Source organism: Rhea pennata, chromosome 2 (assembly GCF_028389875.1).
Source record: "Rhea pennata isolate bPtePen1 chromosome 2, bPtePen1.pri, whole genome shotgun sequence".
Classification (NCBI taxonomy): domain Eukaryota; kingdom Metazoa; phylum Chordata; class Aves; order Rheiformes; family Rheidae; genus Rhea; species Rhea pennata.
The window spans coordinates 97,863,079-97,886,373 of NC_084664.1; the positions used below are offsets into that span (position 1 = coordinate 97,863,079).

General features: G+C 38.2%; 1 protein-coding gene across 4 annotated transcripts in view; it reads left to right on the forward strand.

Moving 5' to 3' along the window:
- Positions 1 to 23,295, forward strand: part of SSR1 (signal sequence receptor subunit 1) — a 27,643-nt gene continuing 4,348 nt past the window's right edge. The window contains exons 1-9 of one of the 4 annotated variants that reach the window (XR_009957647.1): positions 1 to 178; positions 2,511 to 2,629; positions 4,363 to 4,450; positions 4,631 to 4,893; positions 5,527 to 5,603; positions 7,280 to 7,358; positions 8,443 to 8,536; positions 11,154 to 11,217; positions 12,652 to 12,729. Coding sequence is in view for 3 of the 4 variants with exons in the window: in XM_062569996.1 (XP_062425980.1) it covers positions 94 to 178; positions 2,511 to 2,629; positions 4,363 to 4,450; positions 4,631 to 4,893; positions 5,527 to 5,603; positions 7,280 to 7,358; positions 8,443 to 8,536; positions 11,154 to 11,217; positions 12,652 to 12,658 (876 nt within the window). In the remaining variant the exon portion in view is untranslated. Of the gene's footprint in view, positions 179 to 2,510; positions 2,630 to 4,362; positions 4,451 to 4,630; positions 4,894 to 5,526; positions 5,604 to 7,279; positions 7,359 to 8,442; positions 8,537 to 11,153; positions 11,915 to 12,651; positions 13,089 to 23,295 lie in introns of those variants that run through there. The other 3 variants (XM_062569996.1, XM_062569995.1, XM_062569997.1) reach the window with 3 other exon arrangements.

Consider the following 23,295-nt stretch of genomic DNA (forward strand, 5'->3'; position numbering starts at 1 on the left):
GCCAGGGCCGAGCAGGCCGCGTCCCCGGATGGAGGCCAGCGCCATTTAGACAACCGTGAGCCGCAGCTGCAGGGCTGGTTTGTCGCTGGTGCTATGGGGCGCCTATCGCGGATGCTGTTGCTCGCCCTGCTGGTGTTCCCCGCCGCTGTGCTGCTCGGCGGCGCCCGCCGCGGCCCAGGTGCGGGGGCGCGCGCGGGGCGGGGCGGGTGAGCCGCGCTGAGCGGCCGTTGCTGCCCGGGATTCGAATGGGGGGAGGGGGGCAGAGAGAGCGGTAACGGTCGCTCCGCGCGCGCCGGCCGCCTCCGCGCTGGCGGTGGTGGCGCAGCGGGCTCGGCTGGGGGCCGCGCCGGCCGCCGCCCCCTCTTCGGGGGCGACGGCGTGGGGGAGCGGCTCTCCCCGGGCTTGGGAGACCTGAAGCCGCGTTTGCGATCCTCTTTCTGAAAGGAAGGAGGCGGGCGGGCGCTCGTCACTCGTCACCCGTCACCGGCCCTGTGCGGACAGCTCCGGGCACGGGCCTGCCATGCTTCCTGCACACGTGCCTCCGCCGCCGGGCCTCTGGCGGGCTGACTGGGCTTCCCTCCCTTGTGGGACGAGGGCCGTGCTGGAGTATCTCCTGGTATGCGCCCCTCGCTCCCCGCTGTAGCCTGCCGAGGGCGCTCGTTGGGGTGCGGGCCCCTGAGGTGGAGTCGGCCTCTGGCCTCTCGCAGAAGAAACTGTGCTTTGCAGTGTCAGGCAGGGCACTGCTGCTACCTGGTTGGGGGCTGGAGTCAAACTTGGCTGTGAAATCGATCTTAGAAGCACACGGGTTCGGGTGTCTCGTGCAAAAAAAAAAAAAAAAAAAGGGGGGGGGGGGTTGTAACCAGAGCACCAACGGTTTTGTCTTCACTCCAGCTCTAAGATGACTTTGGGTTCTACAGTGAATTGTTAGCAGATTGACTGGCTGCCAGCCTTCTTTGCCTTATTCCCCCAGCCCCCTAAGTGTCCTTCAAATAGCAGAATGCTAATTTCTGTTTACTCGATAGTTTTATCTGATTCACGATCTGAAAACTGCTTTCATACCATTAAGCATGGAAAGATTGAAGGGCAGCAATCTCACCCAGCTTTGCCAGTGAGTTGCAGCAAACACTGTGTGTTCCTTCCCACAGGGGGAAGATTTCCTTTCCCACTATTGCCACATCATCAGCCTTTCTGACATCCACTGAAAGGATTGTAATTTAGACATCTAGGAGAATGTGCTGGTGCTGTTGCACATGAAAAATGTGCTTAACATACCAGTAGCCTTTTCAGGTGTAAGGATTTTAATTAAAAATGTTATATGTAGGCTTTTAATTTTAAAAACTTCATAAAATAAAATAACTGCAGTTAGTCCTAGGTTAAGTATTACATATGTATAAGCAAAATTCTTTGAGCGTGTCTGCTAAAGACACTGGAGAGGAGTATTGTGCTTGGCTTTTTGTTAGCCAAGCCTAACCACATCTCGGATTCCTTGGGTATACTGGTCCAACTTAAGGATTTTTATTTTGTGTGAAAGTTAAGCATCTGTTTAAAATGTGTACATGTAGCAATTACATCTTTTTGATGTTTGCATAACTTAATCTTCCATTAATTTCTACTATTTTCATTTTTTGGAAAGAAAAGCTTCATCAAAAAATTTTTGTAGTCCTGTATATTGTAAGAGTTCTCTGCCTGGCCTGCATGTGCTCTAAACTACAAACAGGCAGAACTTCATGCTGTGGCCAGTATTGGCGTTAGTCTGACTTGACCAATGTTTGAATATGAGGTTCAACACCATAGAAGCAGACAAGCAATGAGCTGTCTGACTGCACTTCTCCTGGAGCCTTGCTCAAGATCCAGATTTCTTTTCTATTCACATGTTCAACAGACCTGGACTACTAGTTAGAATAGTGTGTCATATTCTGAAGATCATATTAAAAATCCCTTTTGTTTGTAGTATAATTTAAATGAAAAAATGTATGCAAAAATAAGTTTTATAAATACACATGGAAATGTGATCTTCTGATATGAGCAGATGATTGACATTTATTTATTAACTTAGTCTTAGAAGAAACAAAGCTCACTAAATTAGTTCCCTGGCTGATAGTGTTTTTGTTTTGTCATTACAAAACTGAAAATTAAAATATTATATATAATGTGTTGACAAGTTCAAAATTAAGTAATAGCTTTTAATGCAATTTGTTACTCTGGCAGTTTAAGCTTTGCTGTGTGAATGTTGGACTTTGGGTTATCCTGATATGTAAACTGGATTGTTTGAACTTACTGGCGTGTACAGGAGTAGTTTAGAGAATATTAGAGACGGAAAAAGATGCAGACAGATCAACACAGTCAGTTGAATGTGAGCTTTTCTGTAACTGATGCTTCAAAATACTGCATTTGAAAAATTTTTATGCAATTTGTCAAACACTAGCTTAAAAATCGTACTACATTGTCAGATTTCTGTTGCTCCGCTAGACATGAAAAATATTGCTTGTATTTACATTTTATTTTGGTAGGTGCAGGCTTACTTGTTGCAGCTCAAGATGCTACAGAAGATGAGGAAGCTGTGGAAGATACTGTAGTTGAAGATGAAGATGATGAAGCAGAAGTTGAAGAAGATGAGCCTACAGACTTGGTAATTGTGCATGAATGTTATTTCAGAAGTATGAATTAGACCAAAAGTGCTTAAAGCTAGATAGCTTAGATGTCTGTAAGTATATTTTTAGTGTCATTGATATTTAGAAATTGCTTTTTCAAAATCTCCAATTAAAATTACGTTCCATTTGGAATTTCAGAACAATTTTTCTTTTCTGAGTTATCAGCGAAAGATTACATGGGGACAGCCACGCTTTCAACTATGAAAACTGCAGCTCAGAAAAAAGAGCACCAAGTGCGATAACCAAGTCTCACAGAAGCTCTTAGCAATTCTTTCTCAGGTGCATTTCAGTAAACTGAGAAAGGCATTGGAGTACAGGACTACTTCATATTGGCTTATTTTGTATTGATGTGCAAGAGGAAGCAGAATCCTTGTAGTACAAATCTATCTTGGATTTGTTAGTTAAACTCCACAGTGATGCTGAAAACCTTGTTTTGCAGCCTGCTTTCACTTGATTATATTCATAGGCTGTGACTCTTGTTGTCGTGTATGCTTGTTAAGCCTGTGGCCATATTTCTTTTCTGAGTCACTTTGTTCAGGTTGAGCAAATGAAGTATTTTATAATAATGAAGTTTAGGGCATGATTAGGAGGAGAAGACAACAAAGAGTGTGATAAGTTGTGTATGATAAGAACTGAAAAACCAGTAGACTGTTCTTGAAGCCAGTTAGACTGATGTTTGATTACTGATGTGAAATAGAGCTTATGGTTGACTGGCTTTTTCAAGTGGTAAAAGATGTGGTAGGTATTCAATACTGTTAGAATTTAAGTAAATTTACATGTAACTTGCTTTTAATGCATAGAGTAAGACTAAACAAGGTAATTGGTCAGTTTTAGGCAGTTTGCTGTATCTGTCTCTGGAATACAAGATAAAGACTTTGCATAACATCTCTATTTGAAGATGCTAGGCTAAGTTGTGGTTCATTGCTTCCCTAGCCCATGGTTCATGCACAGCTGATCCAGTTGGCTATCCACTGTTTAAAGTAGTTGTTTTAGTAGTCAAATCAAATCATCCAACCAACTTGCAAGCAGTGGCTTTAGGAAACAGTTCAAAATGGGGACAGCCATGCCTTTATGTGTGGGATGGAGAGCCACCATCTCCATGTGGAAAATAAGCCCTTAATGCTTGTGTTTGTACAGTTAGAGTGAATCATCAAAAAGGTGAACCAGCAGAGTCCAACTGTTTTCAGGGACTTAACACTAATCATCTTAAAAATGGAAAAAAAGCTTCTCTAAACACCCCCCCCCCCCCCCCCGCAGCAGAATTAAATCAATTGCCTCATGGCTGTTCATAAGTTTGAAAATACTTTTTTTTCCTAAGTTGTAATATATTAGATGTGAAGATGTTACATTTAGGTTCTTCCTCTTTCTTTATACTTGAAAAAGAAACCTTGCTGTGTTTTTTTGATTGGTAGCCTTTCAGTACATCTAAATGCTGTTGAATACATCAGGATGCAGTTGAGATTAGTCACTGTGTCAAACCTAACAGGTGGAAGGATAAATGCTGAAGAGGATGCAAATCAAATCTATAAGCAGCAGAGATTCCATATACTAACTCTGCAACAGCGGGAATTGATGTTAATGCTTTAATTGATGTTAATGTCATTGTATGTTTTGTCAGACTGATACTTGTTATGAGGGGTTCTCATAAAACAAGTATGGTCTTCATGTCACTGTTCATTATAGGGTATTTCAAAAAAGTCTCTTGTCTTAGACAGAAGAGAAAGAGGAAGAAGACTTGTCAGGCGAACCTAAAGCCTCACCTAGTGCTGATACAACCATCTTATTTGTGAAAGGTGAAGGTAAGAGTCCTGTGCCGATCTACCATCAGCATCTTTACTGTGACTTAAAGTGTATCAACGTATGCGTAAAAATAGTGAAGCTTCTAAATTTCCAAATCTTTTCCAAGCATTCTATGGTTAAAAACAAGGACTAGGTATGCTCTACGAAGTTTCTAACGGTTGGTTATTTTTGTGTTCTAGACTTTCCAGCAAACAACATTGTAAAATTTCTGGTAGGCTTCACCAATAAGGGTACAGAGGATTTTATTGTTGAGTCTCTAGATGCTTCTTTCCGTTACCCTCAAGACTACCAGTTTTATATCCAGAACTTCACAGCTCTCCCACTGAATACAGTAGTTCCACCACAGAGACAAGCCACGTTTGAGTACTCTTTCATCCCAGCTGAGCCTATGGGTGGCCGTCCTTTTGGACTAGTTATCAATCTAAACTACAGAGATGTAAATGTAAGTCTAATGTCTTTCCTTATATTCTTTTTAGTTGATGTGGAAACATCAAGAAGGAGTTGCTTAGTCAAGTTAATACCTTTTCGGACAGTGAATACCTTTGAGGTTTTTAAGCAAAACAATAAACACTTAAGCAAAGTAAGCAAAGCTGTATTTCATGACAGTCCTCCATATATATGGAGAAGTGCTGTGTATGTTAGACTTGAAACAGTAGGAGCTAAATTGCCTTAGAATTATGTAGAAGTGAGCTGTAGTCATTTAAGAAAAAAATTCTCTGGGATAAATGAAATTTCACTGTACCCTTCTGATTGAATTTTAATAAACTCAATCAGCCTGAATCCCATCTGCAAACTCGACCTTGAACAGATATGTGACCAGCAGTTGCAGTTTTCCAAAAGCATAAATAGAGATTAAAATATGGGATTCCTCTTTATTTTAGTGTGGGCTGAAATACAGGAGTTCTATGCCATTCAAAGTGTTTTGATTGAGTTAATAAGAACTTTGGCATGTAATATCTTATACTACAGAAGATAATATCTCTGAGGCTAGATATGAGTTTCTTGCTAATATCAAGACTTTTATTTGTACTTGTACAAAAAAGTTTGTTCAAGAAAATATGTGGAAACTTTGTAGGGCAATGTGTTCCAAGATGCTGTCTTCAATCAAACAGTTACAATTATTGAAAAAGAAGATGGGCTGGATGGAGAAACGTAAGTAGGCTGGCGACTGAAACTTAGTATACTGGTAGAACTGATCATTGAGGACTGTTCTTATATCTTCATTTTATTGGATGCTAGGTGTAATTTGTGTCTTGCTGATGGCATTTGACTTGTATACACAGAAAACCTTGATACACTGGAAACTTGAGTTTTTTTCTTCCAACTAAGTTCTGTGTCAGTGCTAGGAATCTTCAGATTGATATTGTGTTAACTAACAGCTTATGCAAACATTTTGCTGAGGGAACTTAAGCCTGGGGTAGTACATAATGCTACATATATATGTATATAGCAATACAAAGCTGTTAAGCTTTTGTTATCCTAGTGTATTTTTTTCTCTAGGAGTTAAAAGATATAGACGATTCAGAGTATTGGGCTGTAGGTCCTGCTGTGAACACTGGAATAACATGCTTTCAAAGTACTCTAGTGTAAGCCAAGATTATATAAACTGAAAGATGCCTCTTCAGTATGAGATAAGGGAACTTGCACTCATTCTTTGTTGCACTTCCCCTGAGTAGCGGATTAGTTAATTTCATGAATGTTCTTTATTTTAAAGATGTAGTTAATCTGGCAGACCTTGTGTTGCAAGCATGTGCTGAGATAATGCACTTAAGTATTATAATATTGGATTGAGATTTTAAGATAACCTGGGAGTTAAGTATTTCTGAAAACTTATTTTTTGAAGACGATGAATATTTGAATTCTCCTGCCACAGGTAGAATTTGCCCACTGAGCAAACTTCCCCTTTAAAAAGAGCAACCAAAGGAAATAGCTGTTGCATGAATTCATATTTGCAAAATAAAATAGCATCAATGAAAGAGCAGCTGATCATCTGAAAATGTGCACTATCCTGGTGATAAAGGACCTCTCGTAAGAAATCAAATCCATCAGTCGGGACCAGTCTGAATTAATGTCTTGTGAATAAGCACTTTCCATAAAACAGGGATGTTCAGTTAAGTCTCTTCTGCAGTTTAACTCCATAATTTTTGTTGTAAGTTTGGATTAATGTTCAACAAACGTTGTAGTGGTTTCTTAACTCACAAAAGTTCTACTTGCTCTTAAAGTTAATTTTAGATTGAATTTGTGTTCACCTATTGCTAATTATCGACAGGTATTTCAGAATTCTATCAGTGAAATTCATGCTTTTTTATGTGTTTTAAGGAATTCTAACTGTGGAACACAGAAATAGATGTCTTAAGGCTATGCTTTTCAAAGCTCTGTTAGCAATAAATATGAATATCCGGGCAGTTCTTGCCTTGCATTAGCATACTAAAAGCATATGATGAATTTGAAAGCTTTTGTAAGTGGTTAAAGCCAAGTCATAAACATAAATACTACCTGTGACCCAGCATCTTGAAATACGGTGTTGCAAGAGTCCTTGAAGGTACTAAATTTCAATAATTACTGGTTTTGTTTGAGCTTATATGGCATTGTTCAAATGTTCTGTTGTTCAAAATTAAATTTGGGATTACAGTTTCTGAAATTTAGAATAAATACTTAACGTGTATTAGCACTTTAGTTTCAGGTTCATTATATCATGCTTCCTTTCCCCTACCCCTGCACATGGCTTGAATGATTAAGCAGGCATGAGGGCCAAAGGTAGGCTTAGTTGCTCTGTCTGTTTGTAAACTTTTAAACACTAATGGTTTTTTAAATTGCTTTTCTTAAAGGATCTTCATGTATATGTTCCTTGCTGGACTTGGTCTACTTGTCATTGTTGGCCTACATCAATTATTAGAATCCAGGAAGGTGGGTAATTTTTTTTTGCCTGCGTACTTATTAAATAGGACCTTACTGGTATGCTTGAAGTAAGAAAGCAATACTGTATATTGCTGGCCTAGAATGGTATGGGTAGAACTTCAGAAGTTTGTTTTCTAAGATTGAGATCTTGAAAATCACTGGAAAAACTAGAGACATTAAACAAAAGCAAAACAAAAAACAAACAAACAAACAAAAAAAAATCGCCCAGAACACAGTGTTAAAAGCATTTAGATTGCTTGCCTAATGCTCCTTTGGTCTGTTCTTTACCACCGCACTAAAGCAATTGCATTGAGAGCTTTGTGTTTTCCAAATGCTGAATGTGTGCAGCTACTGGTTTAATAATTGATGGCTTTTCCGCAATCTATATATCTGTTATGTTAAATGAGATCAAGGGAAAACAGCTTTTTAGTCCTTTGTTCAGTGCGTAACAGTGCATTAGTATAATGTTGATTAGGGCCTTCTGGATTCCTCTGTAATACTGGAATAACTAAAGGTTTGTCAGCATAAGTGGTCTGGCAGGTATAAGACCTGGAAAAGACCGTGCAGGTCTTACCTGCATGGGTAAATGGCCTGGAATACTTAAAGAATCTCTGTGTAGCCAAGCTTACAGTAAGCAGCTTCCCTTGGGAAGAGGTTTGGGATAACTGTTGTGCTGTGAACTCTGTTTTGCAGGCTAACACTCAAAGACAGATATTGTGTTTATCTGAAAAAGTGCCACAAAGCAGATCATCTCAAAGTTTGATTATCTATCACCCTCCTCCTTCCCCCCCCCCCCCCCCACCAGGTATAATGAGCTTGCCAAGGCATGCATAAAATCTTGATATCTTTGTGTGGAATTAGTACTTCAGGGAATTAGAAGTGCTAATACCAAGCTTAGGTGAATAAATTGTTAATGGGTAAAGACAGTTAAAGTTAAGCTAGAAAGATGGCTTGATACAGGGGCTGACCTTAAGTTTGTGTCTCAGTGAAGTAATTCCAGTTTATTAAATGCAGGATTATTACCTATTTCTAATATTTGTACTACTAGAACTGTTATGTGGTAGGCAAAATCTTCTGTTCTTGAATTTTTCAGAGGAAGAGACCAGTACAGAAAGTAGAGATGGGAACATCAAATCAGAATGATGTTGATATGAGCTGGATTCCTCAAGAAACTTTAAATCAAATCAGTAAGTAGCCTGCCTTCCATAACTGGAGCATAACTTATTAATCAAATATTTAAATAGCTCATGCTAAATTCTCAGGACAGTATACATCTGGGGACTAAATTGCCTAAAGCACTGTGCTTAATAAAGCTATTATGTTAACAGCTCATTCTTGTATGGAACAGACTTGACTGGTTGATACAGTTTTATAAAATAACTATCCTAATGATTTTACACTTTGTTCTGTAGACTCCTTCAATCATAAAATCTCTATCCAAAACCTGCGTCACAAAAGGCTTAAATGATGGAGTCTCCTGACACTCCTGTAGTGTCATCTGAAAGTTTTTGTAAGTTGTTTGGAAGCTTACCTATAGGCCTAGAACCTTTAAGCATTGGAAGTGTGTAGCCCTGTCTTGAAGCTATATTAAGACTTGGATCGTAATGTCCTTCACAGATCCAAAATAATTAAATTCTACTTAATACCCAACAGTAAACTCAGTATCTAATTTCTTTGGAACAGCTATGTTTTTGGATATTGCTAACTTCTCTTGCTGTTTCTCTGTTTTGCTTTCCCATGGCTTCAGTGCAAAGTAGAAGAGGTGAGACAAAGCCTTGTGCTTTAAAGAGTGGAAGTTACTGATGTGTGTCCATGTGATAATTAAGCATGGATAGAATTCTGGCTTCCTGCATGCAGTGATTGATGTAGCATGAATAGTAATTGGTTACAAACACACATATGTGTGTGTGTATTCATGTATATTACATACATAATGTGTGTATATATACATACATGCACACACATAAGTAACAGTAAAAATTCCTAGTTGTACTGTAGTAGTGTAGCGTAGCTGTGAATTGGTGAAATACTGTGATCTGCTCTGACAATGTCTAGAATCATTTACCTAAAATGTAGATGTGTATCTTGTCCTCTACACCACCTTGGTATAATTTCGTGTGACAGTTAGTGATTAATGTGGAGGACTGAGCATAGCCAATGGCTGAGCACATCTTTCAGTCAGAAACAAAAAAAAAAAAAAAAAAAAAAACAACCTGAACTTGGAGTCTCATACTTCAGTAGTTAGATTTATCTATTCAGGTATTCCTTATCCCATATGAACTGCTATCTGTTTTGCAGCACAGATCAGAGAATTGCTTTGAAAACACTTTGCAGGAACTACTTTAACTTGAAAGAGACTCCTGTTTTGATAAAGTAAGCGTATTCTCAGTGACCTTAAAGAACAGACTTTCTACATGAAAGAGCCTGAAAAATTTAGAGGCCCTAGTTTGGACATCAGACTGTCAGGAGCTGATGATGTCACTTTTAGTGCCTTTTTTTTCTTTATTATTATATTACACTAGATATAAGGACTAATGTTTCATTTCTGAAAATGTAAATTATCCTGCATACTCTGACTTTTTGTATGTGACAATTTCATACTTCATGCTTAGTCTAGCAAGAAGAACTGATCGAGGCTCTAAATTCTAAATTTTTCTGTAGAACAAGCTGAATCTAAACTGAGTTAAAATCCTGGTAAGGTCTTAATTCTCCCCACCTCTTTCTTTAAGCTGGATACATATTCTGCTTTTCAGTACTTGAAATCCAGGAAAAACTGAAGCTTAAGTCCTTTTCTGATTATTATTTATTTATTTATTTATTTTAATTCTAGGTTAGCTTTAATTAGAACTCTCCACTAGCATTCTTTAAAATCCATGGCCTTCAAGATCCTCAGATTCTAGACTCCTCAGCTTTCAAAAGATGCTTCTTTGTACTGTACTGTTTGATATTTGTAGCAGCATGGCAGCTGCTCGTTGTATTTGCTTATGCTGTAGACAGTTTTATTTTAACAAATTTTAACAAAATATACATTTGTAGATGCACAGACACATTTTTTTCTTCAGTGTACCATAGCTTTTCTCCAATCCTGTAAGGATTAAATATTCCACCTTACATATTCAATGTCACTGGAAAGAACAATTAGAGGCATGTCATAAGGACTTAAATTTTAAGATCAAGCTTCAACATCCAGTGATCATACAGCTGAAGTGGGATCCCTAACCCATACTAGATACCTGATTACAAAATATCCTCCTCATATTTAGACATGGCTGCTTCCCTGGTTAAGAATCTTTCCCCCCCAACCAAAATGATAAATGTTATTCTCTTGCTGTTAATCTGTATGAATGTGGAAATACTTCATGCGAGATGAAGTTACATAAAGAACTACCACATTTGTCAGGCAAGTAAACTCAGAACAGTAGTGACCAAAATAATTCCTTTAATTTCTGAAAGTTTACTAATTCCTAAGCATGGAACTTTTTTTAAACAGCAGAGCATGCAGCATCAGCAGGATATTGTGTGGGTTTTTGTTTTGCTATCTGGCAAGTTAAACAGTCTCAACCCTGAGGTTGTGTTACATAAGAACACTTTTTTTTCCCTCCCCTCCTCCTGCCTTATGTTACCTTCTGCTCAGGATGCTAACAATTAAAAGCATTAACGAGTTGTTTAAACTGTCTGTAGTCACGTGTCACACTAGAAGGACAGTTTGGTCTGTGTGGGAAGGAGTACCTACTTTATCATATAATATCTAATCTGAAGTAGCTCTAGTAACTGATTTTCTTTTTTCCTTTTCTTTAAATCCAGATAAAGCTTCACCAAGGCGGTTGCCCCGCAAGAGGGCACAGAAAAGATCGGTGGGATCTGATGAGTAAATGTTAAATTGTACAACAGTTCAACCTTTACTAATCCTGCCTGTTTGGATTTTTTGGGGATTGGCGTGCAGAAAGTCCATACCACCATTAGGAAAATACTGCTAAATATTTGGACTGAACAAATTAACTGAATGGTGTTAATATTACTGAAAATGCACTTCTTTTTTTTTTTTTTTTGTTAATTGTTGGGGGAGGGGAGGTAGCCATTAAGATTTGTGCCTGTGTGTGTAAGCAGTTGGTCTTAACAAAATCATACTACCTGAAATGTGCCTTTAGAGTTCTTTGTAATGCTGGCTTCTCACCTGTATGCTGTCTTTGAGGGATTTTTCCCTCCCTGATCACTTCAATCTGAATGTGTAGTGACTTAATCTGTCTTGATCGTATACTGTCTGTGTGCATTTTTCTTTTCAGAACTTTCTCTACAACACACAAACTTTGTGTGTGGTCCTACTTCAATGTTAACACTGATTATCTAGACTTCTGCATAATTAGCATTCTAAAGGCACAACTGGGTATAGCTGCTTGTAGCAGTAGACATTTTGCTGCTGTTTTGATCTGGGCATGCAGTGAGCTAAAATTTGAATTTGTCTCCATAAATGTTAGGAGGACTCTTTTATACAGCAGCAGAACTTGTGAAGCATGGAATGTGTGTGCTGAATTGGTATTACTACATAAAACATTTTTTTTACTCAACTTGTTAAATGATTAGTTATTGAGTCGTGCCAGCAGCTTAGGTATTCTGACTATAGTGGTTGCTCTGGAATGTTTGCTCAAATTACTGAATACGCTATGACTGGCTCTTCAATAAGTTTTCAGTTCTCTCTCAAAAACTAGAATGTCATCTGTACCAAGACACATGGAGTTTTCTTATGAAGGTTTACAGGGGGAAGGACTTGGGATTTACTGTCCACATTTGAAACTGAATTTGAAAAGTTCAAACTGTAATGGGTGAATAAGTAGTTTCTGTCACTTTTTTTTATCTGACTTTTTGCACTTACTAATACATCAGTCCAAGTTGTTTTTATCATCTGGTCTTTCCCATTAGTAACACAGATGCGTTTCTGTTATTTAATATTTGTTAGTCCAGCACTCAGTAGAAAAGCTGTAGATAATCCAAATGTGATTCTCTTTTTGTGGCAGGCACCACTTATGTTGTTACCAGCAACTGAGGTGTTGATCTGAATCCCTTGCATTCAGGAATGTAACTTTGACAGTAAAAGAAGCAAATATTGCAAAGAGTGAGTTTGCTGCTGTTCAGGCACTTGAACAAGGATTGAAGTGTTTACATCCCATGCATATTTTCCTGTGTCTAAAGATCTGGACCCTATCTTAGGGTTTAGGAAATGCATTGATTTGAGACTTCCTGTTTTCTTCTCTTTCCTGATGCCCACTTGTGAAAGTGCTCTTTTTGATCTATACTTGTTCTGCAGGGACTGAGCATCTGAGCCAATGAGTTGAGCAATACCTGCAAATCATGTCACCATATTGTGTTTGAAGCAATGTCTAAGGTCTGAAGCTACCTGTACTGCTACTATTGTACTATACACTTCCCTAAAATGAAATGTAAATGAAATGTTCTTTACTCATCTTGCAATGGAATATAATGTAAGAATGGGAAGAACAACCTCAATAATGCTTTGCTTAGTGTGCTGATAACATAGCTAGCCCAGGCAGAATAATGTAATAAAGAGTTAGGATTGTTGGATTCTCATACATATGGCTTAGCAAAGTGTTGAATGCTACTTTCAGAACAGGTGACTTAACTCAAATTGTATGGAACAGCTTTGCCTCCAGTGTTGTAATCTGGCTCTATGGTAGGTTTGTGGTGGTCCAGCTTGCATTGATTCACTAAAATGTTTGTCTTAAATGTTTTGCTATACTGAAGTCTACAACTATTGCAGTGGCTGTTCTGTTGAACATCTAAAGTGGGAGGGTATCTGCCCTTTCTTGGATTATGTTGCCTACCTGAAATCAGGAGGCTTTTTTTGTTGTTGTTGTTTTGTGGTGTGTGTGTGGTTTTTCTATTTTTTATTTTTTTAACCTCCTGGTAGTAGGTAATCTTTAACTCATTGTAAGACTTCAAGAGGGGAAGATCCTGTTCTTTCAGGTAATGATAATGAGCTTCTCTAGGTTCGGTGGTACTCTATAAGAAAAGACAAAGTATCACAACAAAGAGTAGTAATCTATTTAATCTAATTTAGCTCCTTCAAATTAACAGAAGCTTAGCTCCTAGAGATTTTAGCTTTTGGAGCAAGTTAGCCCTTTTAAAAATATCTTATGCTGACCAGAACTCCAGTGAAAGAGTTGAATGTAGAAAGACTGAAGCACTCTACAAATTAGAAATAGAAATAATGTTTGACAGTATTAGCGCTTTCTTCTCTCCACTTGATGGTTATGATTCGATTACTGAAGTGCCAAGCTTGAAAGAAGAGAGGAGACAGTTTAGCAGATTGGCACAGAAACTAGTGACTGAAGAGTACAATTGTAACAAGATGTCTTTTAGGTCATAGAACTTTACATTGGATAGTTAATAACTTTCTCAGCCAGAAGCAGTTACTTCCTAAGAAGTTTGGCTAGCAGTCCAGTACTTCTCATGATAAATGAAGTAACAGTTCTAAATTCCTTTTTCATCTTAGTTTGCTTTAGTTGAAACTTAGCAATAATGTTCTAGTGTGCAGTAGCAGTTGAACTTCGGCATCTTTTGCATTCTTTCTAGCGGATAAGCCAGTTCACTACATTTGAATTTTTCAAGTGGGGAAAACATGGCTCTTATGCTATTGGTTATTTAACACCTTTGATACTTGAATTTTTTTACAACACTGCCCATATAGGTAGTTTAGTGTCAGAGGTATGTTACTGGATATCGTTAGCAGCTTGTAGTTGCAATCACTTTAAGATGGAACAAGCTAGCAATTCTGCCTATCTCTGTGCCACCTTTTTTTCTGTAGTAGTACAAGCATTTATGTAATCTTGTACTCTTATCAGCCTGGTTTTCTGCTAGTTTACTAAGCAGCTGCTCATGTGAAGTTATGAGGAGCAAGGACTCAGAAATCTTGCTAGGATTTTTGTCATTATTGATAATGGGTACTAAGGATGAGGTTAAACTGCAGGTTAGACTGTGGCCACTTAGCAAAAGGATCACTGTTAATTCCTTCCCTGTGGCTCCTAAAATACTACTGAAATCTATGAAAGATTGACAGGTCTGTACTTGGGGAGGCAGGATCCCTCCTTCAAGTTTCTGTCCTATAGGCAGCAAAGGATTAATTAGCTACATTTGAACCATGTTTGATACCTGTAGCCCTCTATTCTTTATCTTATCTGACAGCAGCTTATTTTTTCACTATCATTTAATCTGATAGAAACAGCTGCTGTCAGACTAAAGGATGAAGTCTCATGATTCTTCATGTACCAAATAGCAAAGTCATAGGCCACAGAATGGGATGGAGCAGAGTAGCAATGGCAGTACTTCAGTTTGCTTCAAAATATTCGTGCTGAACCTCTTCCTTATGTTGGAATGGAATTAATTTATGTCATCATTCACTGTTTTCATTCCTGGAGCACATGGTGCTGAACAGAACATTGCACTTGCAGGCTTTGAATTCAGGGAAGCAATGGGGAAAGTAAAATGCTAACATAGGCTGGTGTTCAGTGTGCTTGATGTACTAAGGAACAGTTGGTAATTACACTGTCTTCCCTTTGGAGAAGACAAAGGATCTACCTCATAGGTGTGACACAAGGGCTGTTTCAGGAATATTTCAAAGTTAAGCTTACTATCTTCATGGTAGCTGCTTGTTTAAGATGTAACAGTAGTGCAGTGTGATAGTAACTAAAAACATGCACGCTATACCAGTTTAATCCCCTCATTGAATAACATTTAGCAGCTTCATGCTAAGGTTCTTAATATACAGTGGACTTGAAATTTGCTTATAGGAGAAAGCAAAGTCAGGGCTTCCGATTTCTGCAAGAGTCTGTAAGTAGAATAAATTATAGTGTCTCCTAAGTTTTCCATGGAGCTTTTCTTTCATTCAAAAAAGTGATAAAGATGACCTTGTAGATACAGTCAACAGTCAGTTTGTTTAAGAATGACTGATTGTTTTGGATGATGTAAGTTTAGATAACGGATGTTGTACTGCTACTGAAATGTTAATTTAACATTTATTTTCTTACCTGCTTGTTTTCATTAATAGGCAAGATCAGAATTAAATGAATGCAGGTGTTTTGTAAAGTAAATGTGAAGTTTTCTTAGCATCTTGTAGTTTTTTTTTTTTTTAATAAAGCATGAGCGGTACTCTGGTGCTCTTTTCATTGATGAAGAAGCGACCTGTAATAGCAAATGTGCAAAAAGACTGCAAACATGCTATACTTCAAAAACTGCTTTCCTGCAAGTGTATTGGGAATTAATAGCAAATAGTGATAGTCAGCAGTGGACAATTGACAATGGACAAATATTAACAGATTCTTATTGCTTATAAGAATAAGATTCAGGGAGGTCTCTTCAGTAACTGTAAGAACATATTGAAGTTATTGAATCTTGATCTTCTAAAATAGAAATATAATAGATTTTCTGGAAGAAACAACCTCGTGCTGAACTGTAGTCAGTGTAAAAATAATAAGATGCTTAAAGGCTGCTGAAGCACAAAGTGATAATCGGATTGGAATTTTAAAGGTGTATGGTGTTGTCTAACCTATCCCCCCAAAAAACTGAAAATACCAGTTCAGGCACATGTGCTATATCTAAACAGAAGGCGGTAAGACTTAGTTGGAAAAAAGCTAATTCATTCATATACAAGGTAAGTTCATGCAGCCATGTAGCTGCATTACATCTTTTAGTTGGATGTAGATTCCCACTAAGGCTACAGAATGTTTAATATTTAAATTTGTTTTCACTCAGCTTTTTTTCCCCTAGCATTTACTGATAATTGTGAACAATTGTGAGTACCTACTAATGTTACTTTTCTCCAGTGCTATTTCTTAAATTATAATTGTCTTAAATATGAATTGCTAGACATATATTGATGCAGGTCTGTGTAATAGAAGATGTATTTTATAATTGTGCAGTCTTAAAATTTTAGTTTCTCTGGTCGCTGACTGATTTAAGGTCAGTCTTTTCTTAACTTTCTTCCAGTCTTCACTGACTGCTTAAAAAGGCAAGCAGATTTTACCTTTTTTTTTTTTTTTTTCCATGTGTTGTATTGCAGCTTATTACATGGGGGCTAGTGAGACCTTAGCTCTTTAAGGTAAAATAGGATAAAACACTAGCTTTTTACAGAATAAAGAGAGGGTAGATACAGAACCCTTTTTTTTTCTCAAAGCAATATGCAATCTGTTCCAGTTGCTTTCAGTGTGTAATGTTTGTTATGCTAGATACAGAAAAAATGTTATAGTGACATAATCTGCATTCAACTCCTGCATCCAAAATGCAATAGTCAGTTCCAAAATAGCACTTAGGCTTTCTTCCTCTTTCCTTCTCTATTGCTGCTAGCTATGATGATGGATGCTAACGTTTTTTCCTCACCCTGCCCTCCTGTCCCCACCCCTCAAAAAGTTTGGTCTTCAGAGGAGTACTTTTCTTAGCTTATGCTTGGCAGAGAAAAGACCTCTTTTTTTAAAAAAAAAAAACAAAAAAAAAAACAAAAAAAAAAACAACCTATATTGTAGGGTTTTTTTTTTTTTTAATGGCTTCCAGTGCAGATATCTTCTCTGCTACCTCTGTTCTAAGCATCTCTAAACAATAAAGTAGTATTATCTTGTTCAGAGCTAGTTCAAATACCAGGTTCCAACAAAAACGGCTTAAAATGAAGGATGGTGAGGCTCTTGTGTTCCTATGAATTACATCTCTGGGTAAATATAGGAAAGCTTAAGAACAGGTATTTAACACTGATTTCTAAATGTCAGAGTTCTGAAAGAAAAAAAAATTATTTAAGCTGATTTACTTTTCATTTAAGAGTAAAATAATAGACTTCCAGAACTTCAGATTGGGCTCAGTTCTTTCCTAGCTGTCATTACAACCTTCATTTCACTAGGTCATCTTTCTGTCCTCTTGTTACTTGTCTTAATCATAACTTCACATTAACCAGAATTTTAAGGAAGCCCAGTAAGACACAAGGCATGTTACAGATTTCATGTCAGTTAATGGTAAGGGAAAAATGAAACTTACCTCACTTCTGGTTGGTCAGCTCATGTAGAAACCACAGCCTGTCCTGCCTTCATTGGGTTTTTCCCCTACACTATTTACATTATGAAACCAAAACTGAAGAGCAGTGCTTTTCATACAATGAAGACAATGTGGAGTTCATGTGCATAGTGGCCATGCAGGTGGCTGTGAAAAACAAGCACAGATACTTCCAAGATGACCTCAGCGTGTATTGTAGTAAAACAGAGAGAACAGTCCTTCCCTGTAGGGTGTGGATGTGGCCAGACAAGGTAGTGTTTCATCTGTGTGAGGCTGCACTGGGTGGAATTAAGGGCTAAAGCCTTACCCAGAAGATAAAAATAATACTAAATTCACTAACTAGATCATGACTCCGCAAGTGATATAGCCAGCAATACCAAAAGCTGCCAGCTGGAGGATCTCCCAAAGCCTGTGCAGCTCCTTTTGATAACAAGCAAAAGGACCAAAAAGATCTCTAGTTCCTTCTGAATGAAGGACATCTAAATGCATAAGTGGAAACAATTGTCTGGGTTTTTGACTCATACCTTGCCCTATCTTGGTCTCAGAGCAAGTGTGAGCACTGCTTTTTTTTTTTTTAATGCTTTTAGGAAAAAAAATAGGTGAAACAGGCTCTGAAAAGCTGCAGATACAAACATTTTGTATTTGCTTCTTCAAAAAATGGCTATAACAACTTAGAGATTCAATCTAAGGCATCCTGGAAGTAGAGACAACAGTGACAAACTACATGCTGCTGCTTTGTCATCTGAGCTGATCAGGCTTCATGTGACTGAAATTACAGTTTAAGTCAGGCCTCTCAACTCCTTGTGCACCTTGACCACATTCAGATACTAGTAGGTACATGTTCTGCCTTCAACTGAAGTATTTTTCTCCATGAAATATAAGTCAGTTTGTCTAAAACCAATTCTTGTAACAAAAGTGCAATCTGACTGGTTAGTGTTTTGCTCAGCAAAGTTATTTACTCTTGCCTCCCTTAAGGGAGGAGAAATAATTCAGCATAGCTCTCTGAAGAATCTTCAGGATATCATTAGCTTAACTCTTTATGTAGAATTAGTTCATCCTGGAATAACTCTTTTCATTAGATAGCCAAGAGTTGTTTCAACATATTAATTATAGTTATATCCCTGTAATGGGATGTACCTGTATGCTAGTCTAAAGATGCCTCGGTTCAAAGTTCTTCCCTCTCATATAATCAGACTGCCTATAAAATATTTCCATGCAACTGTCCATTGGGCAAAACTTATTGTTTAACTAGTATCTGGGGCAGAGCATTGATCTTTCCCAGGACTGATCTACCAATAAATTTGTTTAGAACTTTAACCTATTAGCAGAGGGAATATCCCTTTTTACCCACAGAATGGAGTTGCAAAAAATCCTTTAGCAGGCTTGAAGTTTCAAAGGAAGTCTTTCAAGTAGATATTTAATACTAGCTGCTCTAATTAAACTTCAAGGGTTCAGAATACAGTCTTAGTCCTCTTTGCCAGGACTGGGGCCTTGTTCAACAGATCTTTGTATTCAGTCTACCTAAGGGTATTTTATTTTCTATCTATGCTTTTAATTGTGATTTTGCTGGTATACTGGGCTTTGGTTTGGCATTGTTGGTTTGTATATTTGTTGTTCTAATTCAATACTCAGTCATTTGTATATGCAGAGTAAGCCTTGAAAAGATCAGAATTTGTATCATTTCTAATTAAGCAACAGCAGGAGAAGGGAAAAAAAATACTGAAGAGGAGCTAGGGATCCTAGTGTTCCTTTTCCTTTAAATTCCTCTGGCTTTTTTTCTTCTCATTTTATATGTCCAGAATCAAACCTATAAACATCCACTGCTTCCCTCTGAACTGTACAATTATTCCATGACATCTACTTCAGACTTGTCTGCCTATGTGCTATAAGAACAGTGACAAAATCTGAATCCCAGTCCTTACATGGCTGGATATTTTTAATAGCAAATGATTAATATACATTTTGCTCAACTAAATGATCCTAGAGAAGAATCAAAGAACACTGAGATATATGTTCTTGTACAAGCCTGGATCCATGGCATTACTAAAATGAGTAGTGCATAGGACCATGCTTAGACCTTGTTCTGACAGTATGTTAGATCCCAACCTCAGCTGACAACTTCACCAACAAGTTTGTAAGAGAGACAGAGAAAGAATTACTATGTTGGTTTATTTGGTAGAAATCTACCAAGAAAGAAAGAATCAAAACATCAAATTGCTAGAATTTAAATAGCATCTAATGACTATTAAAGTATGGCAACATTGTCACTGAAATAACAGGTTATAATTAGAAGCATGTGTAAATGCCCTAACAAACTTAATTAGGGAGCATATTATGTTTTCCCTAGAGCTAGTATCTGAGAATTAGTAAAAACATGCTTGCTTCTTTCTAATACTAGTTTCATTCATGGAGAGTACAAGTTTTCTCCCAGCTATAGATGATGTTTTGTCCAGACTTCCAATTAAATTCTAACTAAATAAGCAAGCTTCCTGTTTTTTGGCTGTCTTGTTATTAGAAACCATAGGCCAGACTTTTCAGAATGCTAAAGTAAAGCCTATTTCAATTATTTTTTTCTTCTTAAAAATCACACTACACTGGGACATCTCCTTTCTAATGTATTAATAGCCTAGCAAGTTGTAACAGTGTATCATCCTATTATTTCTTTTCCTTACTGAAAAGACACGATGAAGATGAACTGTGCATCAGTTGCGCTGTTGTAGAGCCAGAACAATCACTGGTGGAGTTATTCTGGGCTTATGCTGGGTGGGACTTCCCTAAGGTCCAGTTGAGGACTGAACTCCCTCCACTCCCATTTTTAATGCACCTCACTGGATGTTGTTTACCAGTTCTTTAGTTAGATACAGTACTTTTGGTTACCCTCAATTTTCTTCTAGTGTGATGATGCCTAAGGGCTACCACCACTGTTGCTGCTGTTTTGCTGAGTTTGTGGAATTCCACTGAAACAGATGTCAGTAATTCACTGCTCCACCAATAAATACAAGCTGCTAACAAGGATCTGTTGACAAATTTCAAGACATGCTACAGCTGCAGTTCAATAAAATACTGCCACAAGGAATCCTGGCAGGAGCTGCTATCACTTTTAATTAAATGCTGTTCAAATTAAGTACCTTCATTTTTGGAGTAGGTGTTCCACAGCTGCTGAAGAGAATAGTTGTTTTGAGTTAGGGAAACTTTGGCATGCTCTGAAAGTGAGGTGCATTACCCAAATACGCATATTAAAGACAGAACATGGCTCTGCATTCTGTGCCAAAAGCCGTTAGCTGCTAGCTGCATGTGTTGCCCAGTTTCCTAAATCTGTTCCTTTCTCTTATCTCCAAGCCTGGCAAGCTATTCTAACTAACTCAGCATTGATAATGGCTTTCAGTAGCCATAGGAGAGACAGAAGATCAGAAATCAAAAAAGTTACATTGTAATGCAGACTTTGATGGATTGCTGTATATACAGTTTGTGATACCTTGATTTTCAGCAGAGTGTAATTGACCTGATCTGTGTAACTTTGAGTACTGTAAAGATTTAGTCATGTGCGCATCTTGAGAGCAACAGGTAAAGTGGTGCTACGTATTCTCCAGCAAAAATGGTGGTATTGGCAAAGTGAAGAAGTTCAGAAGTATTGTATCACACTCAGCAGTGCATGAGCTAGAACATGGGAAGAGACTAGGTGCTACCGCCTTCAGATTAAAGCTGCCTCCTCCCCTTAATTGTTACCTAGGGGCCTCAGTAATGAAGAAAGGGCTACTATTCAGAAGTAAGGAGGGGAAAATTGCAATGAAAAAGGCTGCAGGGGGTTTGTTTGTTACACCATTTACTTTTCCATCCCAAAGGACAGGTCACATGTGGTTAAAGTTTGAATTGCAAACACCTGGGAGAAGTTTTTATTGGTTAAAACAAACATACATCTCTCAATTAGCACTGCCATTATCCTAAATTAAAATATTTCTTTTGCATGCTGATGGAAAAACCAGATGTTACATATTTAAATCAACACTTAGATTTTGGTGTAATTTTAAGCTGGCCTCATGCTCTGAACAGTCAGGTAACAGAAAATTCAAGAAAGATTAACACGTACAATGCCAGAGCACTGTCTTCATTAGATGCCAGGAGTCACAGAGCTGAAAACTAGTGGGTGCTAAAAATAATTTTGACTACTGTGAAAGTTTAGAATTAATATTGCAGCTAGAAATACTGTTAAAAATAATGTTTTGAACCTAGTCTGAGTGCAGTGGCACACCTAGAGGTACATGTCCCATGAGAAGCACATTTAAAGTAATAAATTAACTGAAGGCACTTTCTGAATATTTGGACCTTACCTTTTCAGGTGCTGCATGTTACTTGATGCCTTTGACTTTTGATCATGTTGCTGGGACATGAGAGCACTCTACTGCTCCCTGAACTGGGTCCCCATGAATGAACCTGTTGATTGCTTTAGTTACCCAAATGAGCCTGTTTCTATGCCCATTTCTCATTTGAGAGGAACAGTTACTAGTGCTGTGTACACATGCATACATGCTCAGTTCTCTCTCATCACTCTTGAGCCTTTCTTTGAATACTTGCTGCAAACAGCAGCAGGTTTTGCTGTTTCTTTTATCTGAGCTACTCTGATCATGTGTTAAAACAGAGCCACAGCCTAGAGCCCTGGCTGACATTTTGTCCTAACCTTTGCACATTTTTACTAGTAATGTGGTCATGTTCCATGTGTTGTTACAGACTGAAAGTTACTGTCTGAAAGTTAGCCCACAGCAAAACTGGCCTTTACCACCTGAACCTCTAGTTCTAAGTTTATGAAAATTGATTAGGCCTTTCATGATGAAAGGCCTTTTCCCAGCAACTATCTCTCTTTTTCACAGTGAACGTCATTTCATGAACTACTTTAAAGCCCATGGCTGAAGGGCCCTAGAGAAGTTCAGATGATTTTGCAGCAACATATGCCAAATGCCCATCATACAAAGTTTCCTAATAAATTGCCAGCAAGAGGAGAATCTGGCAGGGCAGAAATAAACGCAGCAAAGGAGAGAGCTATTTTCAGTTCTTAATACTAAAAAGATTTCTACAAGGCTTTCTGTTGAATTACACTGTTCATACTGCCTGTTCATAGATACTGTGTCATTAGTGCTATTCCATTTCACATGGTTATTAGTGAGATTTCCCTTCTCCCAAGTACTAGAAGCATTCAACTCCCAGTGAGGTTTTGGGGTCTAAAGAAGTCTTTCTACTTACAAGTATTAAAATATGAAAAAAGTCCTGCTTTCCTTAAATGCATTTCTGAGGCAGAGGAAGAGAGGGGGCTTAAGAAAGAACCAAAAATAGGAGGTAGTATTAAAATTTTTGCAAATCCTCAATAATGCTTCTCAAGTCCACCCATAGTAAAGACTTGATTTAGTTTTAGTTCTACAAGTTGTTTTAAGATGCATCCCAAAACGAAGGCATCTTGACCTCCCTTCCTAGGAAGGCCCTTAAGGCTTTCACTTCCCTGGGTAATTCAACTAGCTTTTTCCTCTACCAGGCACTCCACTAGCACAGCAATGTAAGTATACATATTACATACCACTTACCAGAGATAATACATGCAGCCAAAGCCAGTGATAGCAAGGCAGATACTCCTCTAACACTGAAGCACCTCACTGTGCACAGTAATCCACCCATGTCTTCCCTGCTACCCTTAAACAGGGTTAATTTCCTGTGTCTCTGGCCAATATCCTTGCTCGCAGGTGTTTGTAGTTTCCCCAGCTTCAGTCACCTCCCAAATCAGGTGTAGCTGCAGAAGCCTCCTGTCTCCAGACTAGATTACCAGAATGAGGCCACCTGGCTCTTGGCTGCTAACAAGTCTTAGTACACCTGCAGCTGAAGCAGGCAAAAGCTGTGATGTGGATTCCTTGGAGAAACT